Source organism: Stylophora pistillata, chromosome 8 (assembly GCF_964205215.1).
Source record: "Stylophora pistillata chromosome 8, jaStyPist1.2, whole genome shotgun sequence".
Taxonomy (NCBI): Eukaryota; Metazoa; Cnidaria; class Anthozoa; order Scleractinia; family Pocilloporidae; genus Stylophora; species Stylophora pistillata.
In genome coordinates, this window is record NC_142526.1 from 21,976,849 (window position 1) to 21,994,908 (window position 18,060).

General features: G+C 39.0%; 1 protein-coding gene across 1 annotated transcript; it reads right to left on the minus strand.

Moving 5' to 3' along the window:
• Positions 1-11: 11 nt before the first annotated feature.
• Positions 12-9,229, minus strand: LOC148725489 (uncharacterized). The gene is made up of 7 exons (XM_088729894.1): positions 7,416-9,229; positions 5,794-6,056; positions 4,961-5,090; positions 4,447-4,554; positions 3,844-4,022; positions 2,792-3,122; positions 12-2,443 (listed from the first exon to the last, which is right to left on the minus strand). Exons 1-7 carry the CDS (start codon positions 7,480-7,482, stop codon positions 2,400-2,402), a joined length of 1,122 nt encoding a protein of 373 aa, XP_088586020.1. The 5' UTR covers positions 7,483-9,229; the 3' UTR covers positions 12-2,399.
• Between the last annotated feature and the right edge of the window lie 8,831 nt (positions 9,230-18,060).

The window sequence follows — 18,060 nt, forward strand, 5'->3', positions numbered from 1 at the left end:
TATTAATCTTAAATCTAGTTCTTATGTTTTTCTCTACTCTATTTGTCTTTAAAAATGAATAGCTAATATGTTCAAGATAAATTATCTACAATGTACTCCTTGTCAGTGATTATTTTTAACATTCTTTTTTCAATCTGATGTTGGAGTTGCAGTGGTGATGATTGTGTACATTCGTTGAAGACCAAAGACACCAGTCTTACCAAATAGTTGGTTGGTATATTATGCACATACCTGAGATTTATCTAAGTACTTATCACACATTGTTAATACTTTTATTGGTTATTTCATGCATTACTATCCTGTTTATTTAGTTTTATAACTATAAGAGAGTTCTTAATAAACTACAAATAATAATTAGAACATAGCTAGCAGAGTCGCGCAATCAAATTCATTATACGTAAGCGTGCTCAAAATCCCGATAGTGCACGCTGATAGCGTCAGCAAATCCGACTTCGCCAGAAAAATTTTTTTTTCGCGCGAGCGGCCATTGCTAGTGCGGGGAAAAATAACACATTTCGCGACAATAATGGATACAAACAGAAACTCGGCCTGCTATTCCGAAAACGAAGACAATGTTTCGACCTTTTCCCATGGGTTAGAGTTCTTAAATGAGGCAGAAAAAGAGAAAAACAAAGGAAAAGGAGACTCGGCATCAGCGCCGTCACGATTCGCTTCAACTGATATTGTTGTCCGTTTTTCGCGTCGCATTTGATGCACAATTCCACCGGCTATGTTCTAAAACAATTGGTTCATGCTTTCAGCTGTGCACTATCGAGTTATGGAGCACGTGGGAAGTTTGGAGAGCACTCAAGAAGCTAGAGTTGCCCTCGGCTATCGCCTCGGGCAACTCTTACGCTTCTTTCGTGCTCTCCAAGCTTCCCGCGTGCTCCATAACTCGATAGTGCACGCTAAAGCATGAACCAATTGTTAATTAGAACATCGCTACGAGAGTCGCGCAATAAAATTCATTATATGTGAGCGTGCTCAAAATCCCGATAGTGCACGCTTATAGCGTCAGCAAATCCGACTTCGCCAGAAATTTTTCTTTTCGCGCGAGCGGCCATTGTCAACGCGGGGAAAAATAATATATTTCGCGACAATAATGGATACAAACAGAAACTCGGCCTACTAGTCCGAAAACGAAGACAATGTTTCGACCTTTTCCCTTGGGTTAGAGTTCTTAAATGAGGCAGAAAAAGAGAAAAACAAGGGAAAAGGAGACTCGGCATCAGCGCCGTCACGATTCGCTTCAACTGATATTGTTGTCCGTTTTTCGCGTCAGATTTGATGCACAATTCCACCGGCTATGTTCTAAAACAATTGGTTCATGCTTTCAGCTGTGCACTATCGAGTTATGGAGCACGTGGGAAGTTTGGAGAGCACTCAAGAAGCTAGAGTTGCCCTCGGCGATTGCCTTGGGCAACTCTTACGCTTCTTTCGTGCTCTCCAAACTTCCCGCGTGCTCCATAACTCGATAGTACACGCTAAAGCATGAACCAATTGTTCATTATGTAGTAAGGTAACGAGAATAAAGTAAATGAACGCAATTAAAGAACCTCTCGATTGTGTATAACAGTTTTGTTTGAGAGCTCATACCTCCAGAAATATGGCAGGTGACGAATTCGTACTCTGAGTTGTTGACTGGAATACAACTGATTTCATGGTACACGTATGAAGAGCTTATTCCGCTCACTAACTTTTAGAATAAAATCTATAATACAGGGGTTGTAACTCATCCCCAATAATTCCTCTTTACTGTTTAAAGTTTTCCCTTGATTTAAAAAGAATACAAGTTAAACAAAATCATATCACACTTTCCTCCAAAAGAGAAAGCTTTCCATGGGTTCAAGACCATTACGCAAAAACTATGACCTTTAACCGTGAAGTCTGACAACCGAGTGAGTGTGGTCCTGAACAGGACTGTTGTGCGTAGCGGTGACTGACATTTGGGAAACTTTATTACTTTCGGGTTTAAACCGTTTACTGTACAAATTGTAATCTTAATTCTTCAACTATGGATACAGCAATTTCCAATTGAGTGTCGAAAGTAATCCAAGATTACATTCGTATTGCTTTACTTCGTTTTGTGATTGTTCGAAAAAAACTTGCACAACTTAAAGCAATCACAACTTGGTCTCCCGCGTTTTGCCGAGCTTTAGGCAGTTTTGTTGATTTTACTTTGAGTTCTCATTGGCTCTTCAAGGTATTTTCCCCTTCATCTGATTGGCCATTGTGATTATTTTGGTTTGGTTTTACTATACTCAAGAGAAAAGAGCTCTGAAATCCAAAGGATCATGTTCTCCACGACAAGTTTAAAGCGAACACAGAAATATTTTCTATAACAGTAAAGACGTTCTCGCAGAAAAAAGGCCTCGCTCAGCCTTTTATATGATTTCCTGTCAGCGAACAAACACGGCAAGCACGTCTGCGATGCCTACATTTCCTGTGAGATAAAATGATAACAGAGGCTTTTTCAAGTGTGTGGCCCTTCGATTTTTAAAAAGGGAGTGAGTGGGAAAGGTGAGAGTGGGGAGGGGGGGAGGGGGGAGAGGGGGAAGGGGGGCAGGGGGGAACGAGGGCGGTTGAATTCTATTGAGTTGTTTACTTGCTACTTTAAGACGACCACCAACGTTTATACCATTGTAGGGAGAAAAAGAACTGCTCACGAGGTGACGAAATCTGGTGCCACGAATAGCATGGGGTGAAGCAATACATATAAAACAGCATTTTTTAGCTATTCGTACCCTGTCAAAACAATAAAAAACAGAAATTATTTAAAGATCAAGCTTACCGTAATCTTCCATAAGTGACCCCAGTTGCTTTCGGCTGTACTGGATGTTAGGCTGGGGTGCTCGTTTGTCCCATCGACATCCTTGGTGACTTGAAGCAACCAACCAACCGATATCCGCAGCACAACCAGAGTAAGGCCCAGTTATTTCAAAGAAGCGATCAGGAACTATGGGGCCCAGAAGGCCGAAATTTACGCCTGAGAACAGTTTGAGATCGCTCCATGGTGAGTAAAGAAGGTTTTCTTGTGAAAACCAATCTAAGTTGTTTGTACCTGTGGCATTGAACTTGAGGGAGATGACTTGTTGACCGTCCTTGTACAAAACGATGCGAGCCTAAGGTCGAAGTTAAAATCGACTTACATCAACCCTCCATAAAATAAACAGTTTTTGTTAACTTGAACATTACGATATCATAAAGACTTGATTAAATTTTCCAAGTTAAAAGATCTTTATACCTTTTACCCGTTTTATTTCCATTTGTTATTTTCAAATTCTAAAAAAGTTGTCAAGTCCACAATTTTCATTATCTTCCTGACTGGGAAAGGTTATTCCCTTCTGGCTTAAATTCCTGTATGCCTTTGACAGTTCTTGCGCTCAGCAATATTGCAATCCTTACCCAGATGTAATAAACTATAGCTAAGTGCATCAAATTTGTCCTTACTACCAAGGAATTTTATTACGAAACAGCTCTTGTTGTGTCGTCCTTTAGTGTATTGTAGCTTTTTACAAGATCACACGAAGAAGTAGCAAAGAAGTAAAGAAAGTTTTTGGAAGCATACGCAGGAGTGAAGTACAAGAGATTTAGTATTTAGCGTTTGTTAAACTGTCTGGCACATGTTACATGTTGATATGAAAATCAGGCGAAAAACTGAGTTGTAACTACATGTCAACCTGGTAAAATATGGAGTTGTGGCAGCTTTGACATGAATCAAGTAACAATCAAGTTTTTCAGTTGGCAGCGACTTTGATGCGCCTCTGTCCCCGGGATTACAAAGGCTCTTTCAATAGCAAGGGTCCTTTGCAGCTAATAAAGTTCGTGTACCACTTTCCTCACCTCTTTAGGGCCAAAATATTCCCAGTCCATTACAATACGATTCTTGTAATGAGTTGGATAAGCTGACGTTATGTCGAAGGTTTCGTTGAGATTTTCATGATAGAGGGACGGTGACAACCAAATTTCACTAACGTTGGGCGGAGAAAGGCCACTAACAACTTTAAATACCATCGTCCAGCCTGCGAAGTGACAATTTTACAAGACAGAGATTTTAAAAATTATGTGATCTCGAAAAAGCTCCAAATACCTAACGATCACAGTAGAAAACAAAAAGGAATCAGTGATCTAATCCAACTGCAGAGATGGACAACCACGGGTGATGTATAAAGAGGAAAGGGAAGTCTCACCAAAGTAGAAAGGATGCAAAAATCCATTTGAAACGAATGGGTGATTCAGCAATTCAAGATGCACGGACGAAAAGCCGTTGAGGGAATCTCCATGTGGCATCGACCAAACTCTTCAATGTTATATTTACACTAAGGGAAAACTCAAGACCGAAGGCAGACTCGAAACAGATTAAGATGACGTTATTCTTCATCGTTTCATATTCTAACCTGTACTAAACAGACAAACTAAACTGGTTAACATCTAAATTTAAGATACCTTCTCCATCACTTGTTTGATCACAGTACACAGGAAAAGGTCCCTCGTCATGATGGGAGATATTATAGACTCCGGTTATGCTGGGTGCATCAGAACATCTTTGAATGTCTGAGAAAAAAAAATTTCAATCGAATGAGTTCAGCGGAGAAAAATTAAATAGAGGCTGCGTCCCTTACGATTTAAGCACGTCATAGCAAGCGGAAATAAACGGAATTATATCCTTTAGATATACCATAAGAAGATGATGAAGCCAAGTTAGTATGTAATGAAAATCCACGCTTTTATTCAAATCAAATTTGCTTGTTAACTATTAGAAGTCAAGCAGTCTGAAGCTCATGAATATGCGCTCATAGAATATACCTTAAACGTTTTGGACTTGGAAGGAACGATCTCAATATGAGTTTCTATCCGTCTCGATTAGCAAAGACTTTTTTTCCTTTTTTTTCTAAAAGTCTTGAAGTCGCCGTGGTTTTTATTAATAATAGCAAGGACCCAAGCAGAGAAGTATACGCACGTTCTTTGGCAGCTGGTTTGTTGGAGTTTAATGACATTGACGTGATGTTTTTCCTACAACGGTATCCTTTGCTAGTGTAGCCCGGTTGGCAAGTCATATTCTTCCTGCAAGGATCAGTGTTGCATGGACTCTGACGATACAAGAAAAAGAATGTTCTTAGAGAACCCTTCTTTCACAGACCAGTCACTATCTACCGCCAGGCACAAGCGGGGTGGGGTGGGGGGCGGGGTGAAGGATTGGTCGTCGACAAAAGAGTATAAGAGTGGGGTACTATATAGAAAAGTGGCTGCTAATTAACTGTCAATAAGGGAGGGGGATCAAAAGAATGTGTCAGAGCCTCATGGGGGAAAAAGGTAAATTATAACGTGATGCAACCGAAATTCCCTCAAACATCGTCTTTTTGGTCAACGGTGCCATAACCTTGGGTGCAGCACAAAATCTCTGTAAGCGTGCTTTTCTGTAGTTAAAGACACTGGTTCGACGTAACATTAACGAGTGGTAGTTTATAGATGCCAGATTTGTGCACCAGAATTGGTAGGGTGTGCTGTAAAGTGATAAATTTCTTTACAATGATCTAAGAATAAGTTTATCTAAATGGAAAAATTTAGTTTTTGAGTTGCTGTATTACACCCAAGGCTACATTTCTGAACGCCACTTAGGTGGTGAGCTCTCCACCCATTGCTTACGCTTCGAGAGGCAGCTAGCTACGGTAAGACACTTTTTTTATGACACGAGGATGTCCACTTATAACGGAACCTACTTTGCTTTTAAAAGTAACATAAAAAGAAACATTCCAGTTGACTCCCTAGTCCCTAGATCACGGACGAACAGACCTTGGTTCTATAGTAGGTAAATCCTTTCCGCTGAACCAAATATCCAGGATGTAGAACGTCATTGGAATCGCTGATCATACACAGGTATTGGTTGCTTTGTTCCAGCAGTCCAACATTATAAGACAAGCAATTGGGCTCAAGGAAACATCGGATGCTGCACACATCTTCTCTCGGTATATTTATTCTTATTATAACATGATTGAGGAAAACCTTGTCTTTCACTGGTTCGGAATAAAACAGTTGTCTGCATTCTTCTTCAGCTGCTAAGAAATGAACTTTTGTTCGGTGAGTAAGGCAACAAAGGTACTCTGTTAGCGACTAAGATTTTTCACACTATGTCAACGGGCCACCATGTACCTTTTTTTAAAATTGTTCGACATTCAACGCCGAAGAGGGGAGAAAGTATCCAATGGTCGAACAGAAAGCACTTTTTTTTAGATTTATTTTGCTTTGTTTGTTTTTTATTTACAAGCTGGATGAACGTAACAAGTTGTCAGTGTATGTTTTCAGTACTCTTACCTTTTGAGGGAGAGTAAGATAGCAATGCAGAAAATACGAAAACAAGCTATACTTAATGTTAGAAAATAATTTGGTCGTATCAACTAAGCTGATACTGTAAATTTGCCACCGTAATGGGTTTCTAAAGCTGACGTTCCAGGCGTTTACCCGAATAGACGATTTCTTGAGAACAACTGTCGATCTACGCACGTTTAAAAGTTCTGTGTTTCTCCTTTGCCCTCTGCAAAAATCAAACGTTGGAAATTCGAGTGTTTTCCTAAATTTGGATCTTTCCGCAGTTTTCCAAGTTCCGTTACTTTTTTGCATTTTTTCCTTTGGCTTTTGCACTTATTTGTCATGCGAACTCATCAAATTCTGCGCTTTCCGGCAGAGGTCTCCACAGATCGAATCGAACCCTCAGTGCCGGAGGAGATTTCAAGTCCGGCACCGTCAGAAAAATTAAGCACTCTCAGTATCATTAAAGTGAAATGTACTTTGCTAAGGAAGTTTCCCTTGTTTGTTGTGTGACATTTTGATCAACTCCGTGATGATACTTGTGTCGGCTCTAAGGAACGCTTGTCGTAATCAAAGGGAGACTTTGTTTTGTTTTGTCTTTTTCTAATAAAATAGATGAGACAACCGACTTCTTAACTTTCATTAGAACTGAATTACGTGGACTGAGTCATCTTAAACAGCGAAGGAAGTTCGTGTTGCATTCATTCTGTTGGGGCTTTTTAAATGACCGTAGTTTTTCGTTAACTTTCATTAGAACTGAATTACGTGGACTGACTCATCTTAAACAGCGAGGGAAGTTCGTGTTGCATTCATTCTGTTGGGGCTTTTTAAATGACCGCAGTTTTTCGTTTTCGATTCTTCTTCGGTCGAAATTTTCTACTAACTTCAGGCCAATACCAGCTACAGCTTTTTTTAAAAAACATTATCTCTCTGTCATGCAATTGCAAACGACAGCAATAACTGACAACATATGGAATTAGCAAGAATCTCACTAAAAATTGTCGTGTCACTTTTGGCGCCTTACGTATAAGGGTACGCCGTCCAAAAAACTAGAGCGCATTTCAATTGTGTCCCCTATGAAATAAGTTAACTTTACTATATATCGATACCTCCACTCATTGTCATGTAAAAGTGATACAGAGCCAGCCATATCAGCTTTGCACTCATTGTCGTCATTGCTGTTTTGGATAAGTTCTTCCGACGATCGCACTCCAACCAGTTCTGTTTGGGTAAATGTCTTTGACTGTCTTAGCGTCTTCAATAAGCTTAAAAGCCCAACTCGTATGGAGGAATACCAACAGTGCAATTGAACTGAAAACGAAAATAATATTGCAGCTGCCGCATTTGAATTTCATTCGTTTGCGGGCGTAATATCTAGTTAAGTTTCCTTCTTTTTCTTTTTTGAGTATGGCAATTTATGTCTGAAAATGAATTTAAAACAAAAGTGATGAAAATTTGCTTCAAATAAATTGAGACAAAAAGAAAACCACCAACCAATAGCATTTTATATTATGTAAAATCGAGAGTATTCCGAAATTCAAACTTTTGAAATTCTGTGTTCTTGCGGCTGTTCCAAGATTGGATAACGCTCCCCACTGGATAAATCGATCCACTGGAGAGCGTTGTGCCGGTTTTTTCCATCACCTATCCGCTGGATACGGTTATCCTCTTTTTACACGACTGGGCCCTGGAGAGTCAGTTTGACTTCTTCCGACGGAAATTCAAAAAATACTTTAGGAAAATTGATAAGTTGACTTTTGTCGCCTGCTGTTTCCTCAAGTTTACTGAACTTTAGAGTTTATTCTCGGCCAATGTTTAAGTCGAGTTTTCTTGAAATTGGACAAAACTAATGACGTTGTTTAAAATGTTTCAGTTTTTCTATCCCTGAGATATTGCGTGCGATACTCCAAAAACTGACGGGTAGTTAAACATTATTTTAAAATTATTACTTTTCAAAAAAATATCCACAGAGCGCCGATTTTCCACCTTCTATTACATTCCAATAAAAAACGGTGTTCATTTAAAAAGTCGCCGAACAAAACTTCCCTTATACCTTAGGTAGTTCGACGAGAAAGACACAGAGTACAAAGTTAATTAAAACTGCTTGTCTTATTCCGGTTTGAAATAAAACACTGGTTCGTTGAGATGACAAAAAAACCCAAAACAAAACATGAAAACACGAGCCTGCTGGAAACCAGGGAATTGCTTCACGCAGTGAAGATAAAACATGTCGCAGAAAGGAGTTCTATTAAAAAAAGAAACATTATTATCTGTTGATGTTTGAAAAACAGGGGTGAAAAGAAATATTGTCGTGCATCCCTGCAGAATTTGTACTGGTAATAGGACCGAATGGAGTCCAATAGACCCTTGCACGGTTTTTACGGCCATATTGTTTGGGGGTCAAACAAAACCTCGTTGCGTAGCAACAAGCAATATATTCTTTTGTAATTATTCGACGCGCGTCGGTACCTTCGCTCAATATTGTAACTTTATAAAGGGAAAATCGCTTATTTTCGTCTCCAAATCTAGTGAGAACATAGATAAGGCGTTACTAAAAGTAATTGCCGAATTTTTAGCGAAGTACCTTTTTATCACTGCGTTTTATGGGCAGATTGATATGTTGTTTGAAGGTGACCTCGTGGCCGCCATGGTGCGAGAATGGCATTTTAAAAAGCACTTCTTTCGGTTGAGAAATTAGAATATGTTTTTTAGCCATCGATATTGTGTATTTTTAAATTTTAGGATTTATGGTGGGAGTAAGTACTCAAATAAGGTTCTGAAAGCATCTGTATTTTGCATACCAGTATAGAGTCGAACATCAGCATCTCTGGTTATTTGTGCAGAGGCTGTACACAGTTTTAACCCTGGGGAATCGTCTCCACTTTTCATCAATTCGTCACTTGCAGTGATGATATCACTATTATCAACCGATGTTGATAATCGCCACCTTTTGGGTGACTTAGTATTTGAATGCTCAAAAGGAGTCAAAAAAAGAGTAGGTATTGGATTGCTTACTGAAGGCTTCCCGTCTCGAAAATGATTGGAGCAGACGACAATACTCTCCCTTGACTTTCCTATTGAGAAATATTTTTTTCCCTTCTGAACCTGTCGAGACCATGCTTCAGTTAATTATTGCTTGGGCTTGTGGAACGATAACTTCTGTACATGTGAGTGGATGACCCATTTTTTCGGATCTCCTCTATCGTTGTTACAGCCGCCGACAGAACACCTATCTCCAAAACCCATTAAACCAAGGGTTTCCCTTTGCCGAGTTATTGGTTTTTCAAGAGCATGTTAGCCTTTCTGGACGAAAAGGTTTAAAGAGCATGTAAACACATTTATTTCAATTTTTTCTCTGCACAATTAAGTTACTTAAATTCAAAAAGTCATTCGGAAAAGCTGTACTCTGACTTTCTGGCATTATATCGGCCGCGAGGTCACGTCCAAAGAAAAACGATCCCAAAATTCCCATAAAATATAGAGAAGAAAAGGTTTTTCGCCGAGAGAAGAAAAAGTCACTCGCCTTTATTGATGTCTTCCCTTTTTCAGCGATGAATATTAATTTTTGTTCCTGAACAAAGCGAAAATTTAAACGAGGGTAGCGATGCGCGTCTTCTTATCATAAGAGATTCTATGGCTCGTTGCCACGCAACGAGGTTTTGTTTGACCCCCAACCAAGATGGCCGATAAAACCGTGGAAGGGTCTATTTGGTCTGTAATCATACGAGGGATTAACAGAATCAGACGACCGCAAAGCGATCGTCTGATTTGTCTGTCAGTCACGAGTATGTTTCCAGACCGAATTCAATGACACGAAGTTCTGTTATCAATTAATCATAACAAGTACAAATTACGAAATATCTTCGGTAAAGACAATGTCTAGAATGAAAAACCTCTATCTAGGAAATTCCCCAGTTTTATTTTATTTTAAAGAATAATTGGTTGTTGCTATAGTTATTATGATCAATTCTGCGATTGATGGATCTAGCTGAATGGACTTAGTATCAATGGCTGCTTTAACTGTCCGATTACATGGTGCCCGATTACAAAACACCTGTCCGATTTCAACTCTGCAGAATAATTAGTGAAAAATGAAGCAGCTAATGCACCAATCACATTTGAGGAAATTGTAATGATTATGATGAAGTTTAGTAATGCGAGTGCATGCATTTCGCTTTGTTATGTGTAGGCGGGAAGACAGGCTGTCAATCTAAAAACTTAGACACCCCAGACCCCTACGGCCAACAGCTCATGCTCAAGTAAACTGGTATAGTCACAATAGCTAAAGTATATATTATCAGTCAAGGATTCGACCAGAAATACTCTTTGTCTTTTTTTCTTTCTTCTTCACGAAAAAACCAATCGATCGCAAAACAAAGTATCAGAGCGCAGAGCATGAAAAGCTTGAACCATGAATTCTAGGTTTAGGTCAACGACTCTGTATCAACGCCCGTATTCATTAAGCGGATTCGAATTTCGGTCTGTGTTTAACTGAATGGGTTTAGGTTATAACTTAAAACTTAATAAGTTCCACACAGGTTGTTAAAATGGTGCTAAATACAAATGTACGTATGACGTATTGCACGTATGACGCGTCTTGGGTGAGTGCTACGCACGCTACAATAACTATATCAATGCCTGTTCGAATCTTGCACTTCTCTGCGCTCAGGAAAAAAAAAAGTTTCTCAGCGGTTGAAAAGAGTGAGACAGCTGGCAAGCGTTTCCCTAATCTCCAACAGGATTTCTCTGGTTTCCTAATCGCTTCCAATTAGCCATCAACTCGCATCTGCAAGTACTCCCTTTTTTTCAAATCTTTGTTATTTTTCAGCAACTAAAATTTCCCCCCAAACGGCTCTTTGTACCCGATTGCCGGAGGGCTGCTGCGATTCGCTTTCGACTATCGTCTACGCTCCCTTCGCGCGACAACTTTCTCGTGTCACGTGAGCCTGTACCGCTCCTATACCCTACGCCTCCATCAAACCCAACGGTATAAGATATAGCCTGGGTAGTAGAATTGTCACTTTGTCCATTAACGTCATTTCCTTTGCGACTACCCCGGATGACGCCGCTGGATAAAATAGAACCAGATGAATTGAGACTACTTCGTGACAGCGAGGTACCGGAAGTGCGTTCAAGAGCTAAGTACTGAGCTCGTGCTTCACCTAGAGCATCGGTAAGCTCAAAGCGTTCCTCGAATTCATCAACTTCTGCACTTTCTGGCAGAGGTCTCCTCAGAATGTAACCCTGCTGGAGGAGATTTGAAAATTGGCGCCGTCAGAAAAATTAAGCGCTCTCAGTATCATTAAATTGAAATGTACTTTGCTATGGAAGTTTCCCTTGTTTGTAGTGTGAAATTTTGATCAATTCCGTGGGAATATTTAATGCGGCTCTAAGGAAGGCTTGTCGTTATCAACTCTTTCAAATTAATGACTTCTTACCTTTCTTTAGAACTGAATTACGTGGAGTAGGTTATCTTAAACAGCGAAGGAAGTTCGTCTTGCATTCATTCGATGGGGTTTTATAAGTGACAACGATTTTTCGTTTTTGATTTCTCTTCGGTCGAAATTTTTTACTTCAGGTTAATACCAGCTGCAGCTTATTTTAAGAAACACTGTCTCTAGGTCATGCAATTGTAAACGATAGCAGTCAAAAACATGTTGAGTTCAGTAAGAATCGCCGTTTGAATTTCACATCCAGCAAACATTTCCGAGTGTCACTTTTGGCGCCCTACGCACATAGGTACTATGCAGTACTAATAACTATGGCGCTATTAAATTGTGTCTCCTATAAAATAAGTTGATTTTAATATAAACTATATATCGATACCTCCACTCATTGTCATGTAAAAGTGATACAAAGCCAGCCATATCAGCTCTACACTCACTGTCGTCATCGTTGTTTTGGATAAGTGGTTCCGACGATAGCACTCTAACCAGTTCTGTTTGGGTAAACTGTCTTAGCGTCTGCAAACAAGCTTAAAAGCCCAACTCGGCGGAGACATCGTATGGAGGAATATCAACAATGCATTTGAACGAAAAACGAAAACAATATTGCAGCTGTCGCATTTGAATTTCATTCGTGGGTGTAATATTGAGTTAAGTTTCCTTCTTTATACTTTCTTCTTTTTTTCTTTCGAATATGGTAATTTGCCTGAAAATGAATTTAAAACAAAGGTGGGGAACGTTTGCTTCTAATAAATTGAGACAAAAAAGAGAACAATCTCTCAATAACATTCCATATTATGTAAAATCGAGAGTATTCCGAAATTCAAATTTTTGAAATTCTGTGTTCTCGCAGTTGTTCCAAGGTTGGATAACGCTCTCCACTGGATAAATATATCAATTGGAGAGCGTAGTTCGTTTTTCCATTGCCTATCCGTTGAATAGCGATCTACCTTTTGGACAGCGATTTATCCTTTGAATAACTACGGTTATCCGCTTTTTGCACGACTGGGCCTTAGAGTGTCGGTTTGAGTTCTTCCGACGGAAATTCAGAAATAACTTGAGGAAAATTCAGTGATAAGTCGAGTTTTGTGGCCTGCTGTTTCCTCAAGTTGACTGAACTTCAGAGTTTATTCTCAGCCAATATTTAGTCGAATTTTCTTGAAATTGGACCGAACTAAAGGTGAACCCAGTGATTTTGTCTAAAGTGTTTCTCTATGTAATGCTCCAAAAACTGACGGGTAGTTAATAAAAGCTATTTTAAGATCATTATTTTTTTTAAAAAAGATCCACTGTAGAGTGCTGAGTTTCCACCTTCTATTACATTCCAATAAAATTGATTTAAAAAGTCGCCGAACAAAACTTTCCCTCTACGTTAAGTAGTTCGACGAAAAAGAATTTACTCTGCTATTTATAAAATGGTCATAGAGTATAAAGTTAATTTAACTGCTTGTTTCATTCCGGTTTCAAATAAAACATTGGTTCTTTAAAGTGCACCTAAATCTAAAAGTTTTTTTTTCGCTTAACGAAATAAGCGTATTTTTTGGAGTATTTCTGTGCAAAAATTTTTTTATTTGCTTAAATCTTCAATTTTCTCTGCCCAGTCAAAATACGGAAAATCATCCGCCATCTTGGCTCACGACCGAGTTTAAAGAGGAATGGTTCTAGAGGGTAGTGTGACGTGAAATCGAGAACACGAAAGTCTGCATTTCACACATTTTCACTTGATTGAGAAGGTTGTCGTCGATATTGTCCGAAATATGCCGACTAGGTGTGTTGTATGAGGAATGTATGAAGCGCGATACCCTCTTGCAAATTTCGCACGTTGCTACATCCTCCTACAACACACTTTGTCTCCTTCTTATACAGTAGAGTAACAGTCAACGCAAAATCTACCAAATCGCTCAAATTCACCATTTAGAACCACAGAAACGACAATACACGGAAAGTGAGGTAGGTTTCCATTTATTTTGAGCCTTAACATAGACATTCCTCGATATAAGTTTACGATATTACGACTCATCAATATTCTCTCATACATTTTTTTATATTTCGAACAAACGACCAGACACACCGCTTGTGTGGGCCCCCTGTGGTTACAAGCGCATGAGTGAAAATATTGATCGAAGGATCGTCGAATGTAATAGAACGGAAAAAGAGGTATGTTATATCATTTGTTCCTTTTATCTAGACCCCGAAATGTAATCCATTTAATCGAAAGCAGATTTGTTACGTTTAATAAATACTTGTGCTGTCAAGATTTATGTATATACGCGCCCCGCGTGCTCAAGTCAAAACATTTGGATTAACATAGATTTATAGTAATAGCTCTATTCGGCTCGTTGTATTTCAGTTTTTACGAGCTCTCAAGTCCAATAAATCCATTGAGAAAGATAAATGCATGAAGGTTCCGTCTCTTATAAAACATTCTCCGATGCGGCGCTGTTAAGAAATTCACAGACCGAAAGAATCGATTGAAGTCAGCGTCCGCCCCGTTACAAAGAGGCATCTTCAAATACCAATAATATGTGTAATAGTGTTGAAAACGTATAATTACCGGTGTTGTAGATTCGATAATTCTAGGGAAAACATCCATCACATTGAATGGCTTGCTGTCTAGGCCGAACAGGTTCATCGCATATGATGCATGCAGTTCAGAATCTGCGCAGACGCCATCGTGATAAGTCGTGATAACTCGGGCCATCGTAAAAACTCAAGAACTCTTGTTAACAGTCGTGATCATTCTTCAGGTCCCAGTATGTTTTCTACACTGATATCAATTAGTTTAAGGGTTTGGATTGGTTTTATTCGCTATCATTAGAACAATCGGATAAATAAGCAAAATTTTCAAAACAATTATTTTACGCGTCTACTGATATGGTAATCTACAAACACGCCTTCCCAGAATAACGCGCCAGAATAACCGCTGTTTCCTCTCAGGTCCGTTGCATCACCGACTTACACAACATTTTTGATAGTTACAATGAATATATATGAAGTTCATATATTTTGAACTGCGGTATTAAATACGTATGATGCACGATCCTTCGCAGTAGATAACGTTATTTATGCAATAGCGAAAATCAGACCTGAAAAAAATCAGGCCTGTACGGGATTCGAACCACTGACCCTCTGCGATACTAGTGCAGCGCTCTACCAATTGAGCTAACAAGCCAACTGGGAACAGGCCGTTAAGTTGATTCGTAATAAACCCGTGATGATAAATCAGATACAATGAATATATATGAAGTTCATATATTCTGAACTGCGGTATTAAATACGTATGATGCATGATCCTTCGCAATAGATAACGCTATTTATGCAATAGCGAAAATCAGACCTGAAAAAATTCAGGCCTGTACGGGATTGGTAGAGCGCTGCACTAGTATCGCAGAGGGTCAGTGGTTCGAATCCCGTACAGGCCTGATTTTTTTCAGGTCTGATTTTCGCTATTGCATAAATAGCGTTATCTACTGCGAAGGATCGTGCATCATACGTATTTTTGATAGTATTTGTGTTTCTTGATCGCAGGCGTAATATGCGCTGGAGTTATAGAAGAAGTTTCAAATCTATTTGATGTATCAATTCTATTTGATGTCGTAGAAAAAGATAAAAGTAGGGTCGCAGATATGTTCGCTGATTACTTCGCCACAATCGCTGACGGTATTGGGGGGGATAAAAGCAAATAAGACTCAATGGAGGACTTTAAAGAACACCCAAGTGTAGTAGCGATAGCTAATAACATCAGAAACAAACAGCAGTATGACATTGAGCCAATCAATAGTTCCCATGTAGAACGTACATTGGAAAAGCTGAATGAAAGAAATAGTTTGGATATATCAACAAATTTGAAATGGTAAATTGGCCACCGTAATGATTACAAAAGCTGACGTTTCGAGCGTTAGCCCTTCGTCGGAGCGAATAGAGGAATTGTTGGTTGTGTGTGCTTTTAAAGGCAGAAAATGGAGCTACGTTATTGGTGGGAACATGGCAACGAAAAAAACATGAATAAATTAGTGGAATGAAAAGCGTTCGTTGATCCCTGTGAGATTTAGACTGCCGGTTTGAAAGATGAGCTTTTGTTCAAGATTTTTACGGCTTTCTGCAAGGAGACCGCAAGAAAGGCAACAGGGTACGATGGTATTCCACCTAAAATCATGAAAATTGGAGCAGCTCAACTTTCGAGTTCACTTGCTACCCTTTTTAATTCATGCATTAACAACAGATCAAGGTTTGGTCGTGGGTGTACTATTTGTTGACTTCCGCAAGGCTTTTGACTCAGTTAACCATTCAATCCTGTTGGAGAAACTGAAAGCCACTGGAATATCGGGGTATCTGTTTTCTTGGCTTTCCAATTATTTGTCTAACCCAAATCAGTTTGTCCAGATATCAGGAAAGAGATCTGCCCTACAACCTGTGAAGTATGGAGTGCCTCAAGGGTCCATCCTGGGGCCTAGATTACTCTCAATATATGTAATGACTTGCCTGAATCCATATCTTATGGTGACCTCTATATGTTTGCTGATGACACCACAGTTTATACCATTGGTAGGGATACAGACACGATCATCTCTTCACTTCGATGTATTCTATCCCAGCTACAGGTATGGTGCACAATCAACAGACTAATTTCACATGAATCAAAGACTGACGCAATGATAATACCTAGATCCACCTTTATAGGCCCTCTGCCAGCTTTAAGATATGGCACCAACACCATCGAGCTCAAGTCTTCATCTAAGTGTCTTGGCTTAACTATGGACAATAAGTTATCTCGGCAGGATCACATTAGGAATGTTTGTATTTTATTTAACAAGAAATTGGCTGTTTTGAAGCGAATCAAATTCCTGCCTCAGTCCATCTTGGAATCTATTTATTTCAATTCAATTATTCCTAGTGTTGTATATAATATTGTTGTTTGGGGCTCTGCTTCCCCATCACTTATGGAGGATATTGAACATATTCATATGAAAGCTATTAGGATTGTTTGCAAGCTACCTATGACCACTACAGCTGATGAGATCAAGAAATTGAGGCAATGGAAACCCATTTCTTTGTATTATGTTAAAAGACTGCTGGTTCTGACCTATCAATCCTATCATAGCTTAAATATGGAGGATCTAAATATTTTAATTTCTAAGGCAAAAACGAATTACAGCTTAAGAAATTCTCTAAATTTAGAAGTGCCAAGACCAAGATCTGAAATTGGCAGGTCTTCTTTTAAACACAGGGCCGCCTTCGCATGGAATCTTCTTCCCCATCATGTCAAGGAATGTGCTAACTTAAGATTGTTTAAGATTAAATTTAAGGCTAACAAGCATCTTCTCAATAGCATAAATTTTGCCGAAGGTTCCTGCTGTGTTTCAGTGAAACACGATGACTTTCTGTGTTTTTAATTGTAAATTTAATATTGTTTTGTATTTATATAATTATATTTATATAATTGTATTTAAGAGGTAATTTTACTCTGTTTTTCCAATTTTTATTGTATATTTTATTGTGATTGTATTTAATTTGTAGTTAGGCAGGTCCACATTAGGACTTCAGTCTTGCCAATCTTTCTAACCTGCATTGTTAAATAAAGATGTATGTATGTACGTAGAAAATAGCCCTGTCAATGGAAACGAGGCGAGTAGATTCCGACTTTTAAAAGAGATGACGCTCAGGCGATTAACAACTACAGACCAATAACAGTTCTACCATGCGTTGACAAAGTGTTTAAACAGCTGCTAGGAAAACAAATATCTGATAAATTTGAGAGCCAGCTCGCTGATTGTCAATCAGCATATCGAAAACATCGTAGTTGTGAAACTACCCTTGTTGGTCTTTTGGAAGACTGGAAAAAGTCAAAAGATGAAGGCATGTCTGTCGGCATTTTATCTACTGACATGCCAAAAGCATTTGACTCGGTTCACCGGCCTCTATTGTTAAGTAAACACAAGTCTTATGGTTTTTATGACAGATTCGTTAAAATGCTAAATAGTTATCTGAGCGATCGCTATAACAGAGCCAGGCTGGAATCTTCTGTAACTAGTGCTTGGAAAAGTGTTGTTCGTGGCTGTCCTCAAGGTTCCTCTTTAGGCCCACTGATTTGGAACATCTTTCAGAACGATCTTGTGTATAACATTGATGCCAATATTTCGATGTACGCTGATGATCATCAAATATATCAAAAAGGCAAAGGAATCAGCAGAGTCCATACCAAGTTAGAAGAAAGTGCCAGTAGTGCAACTGACTGGTACGAAAACAATATCTTGGAGGGTAATTTGAAGAAATATCAAACTATGTACATTCAAATCAAATGTGGTCATAA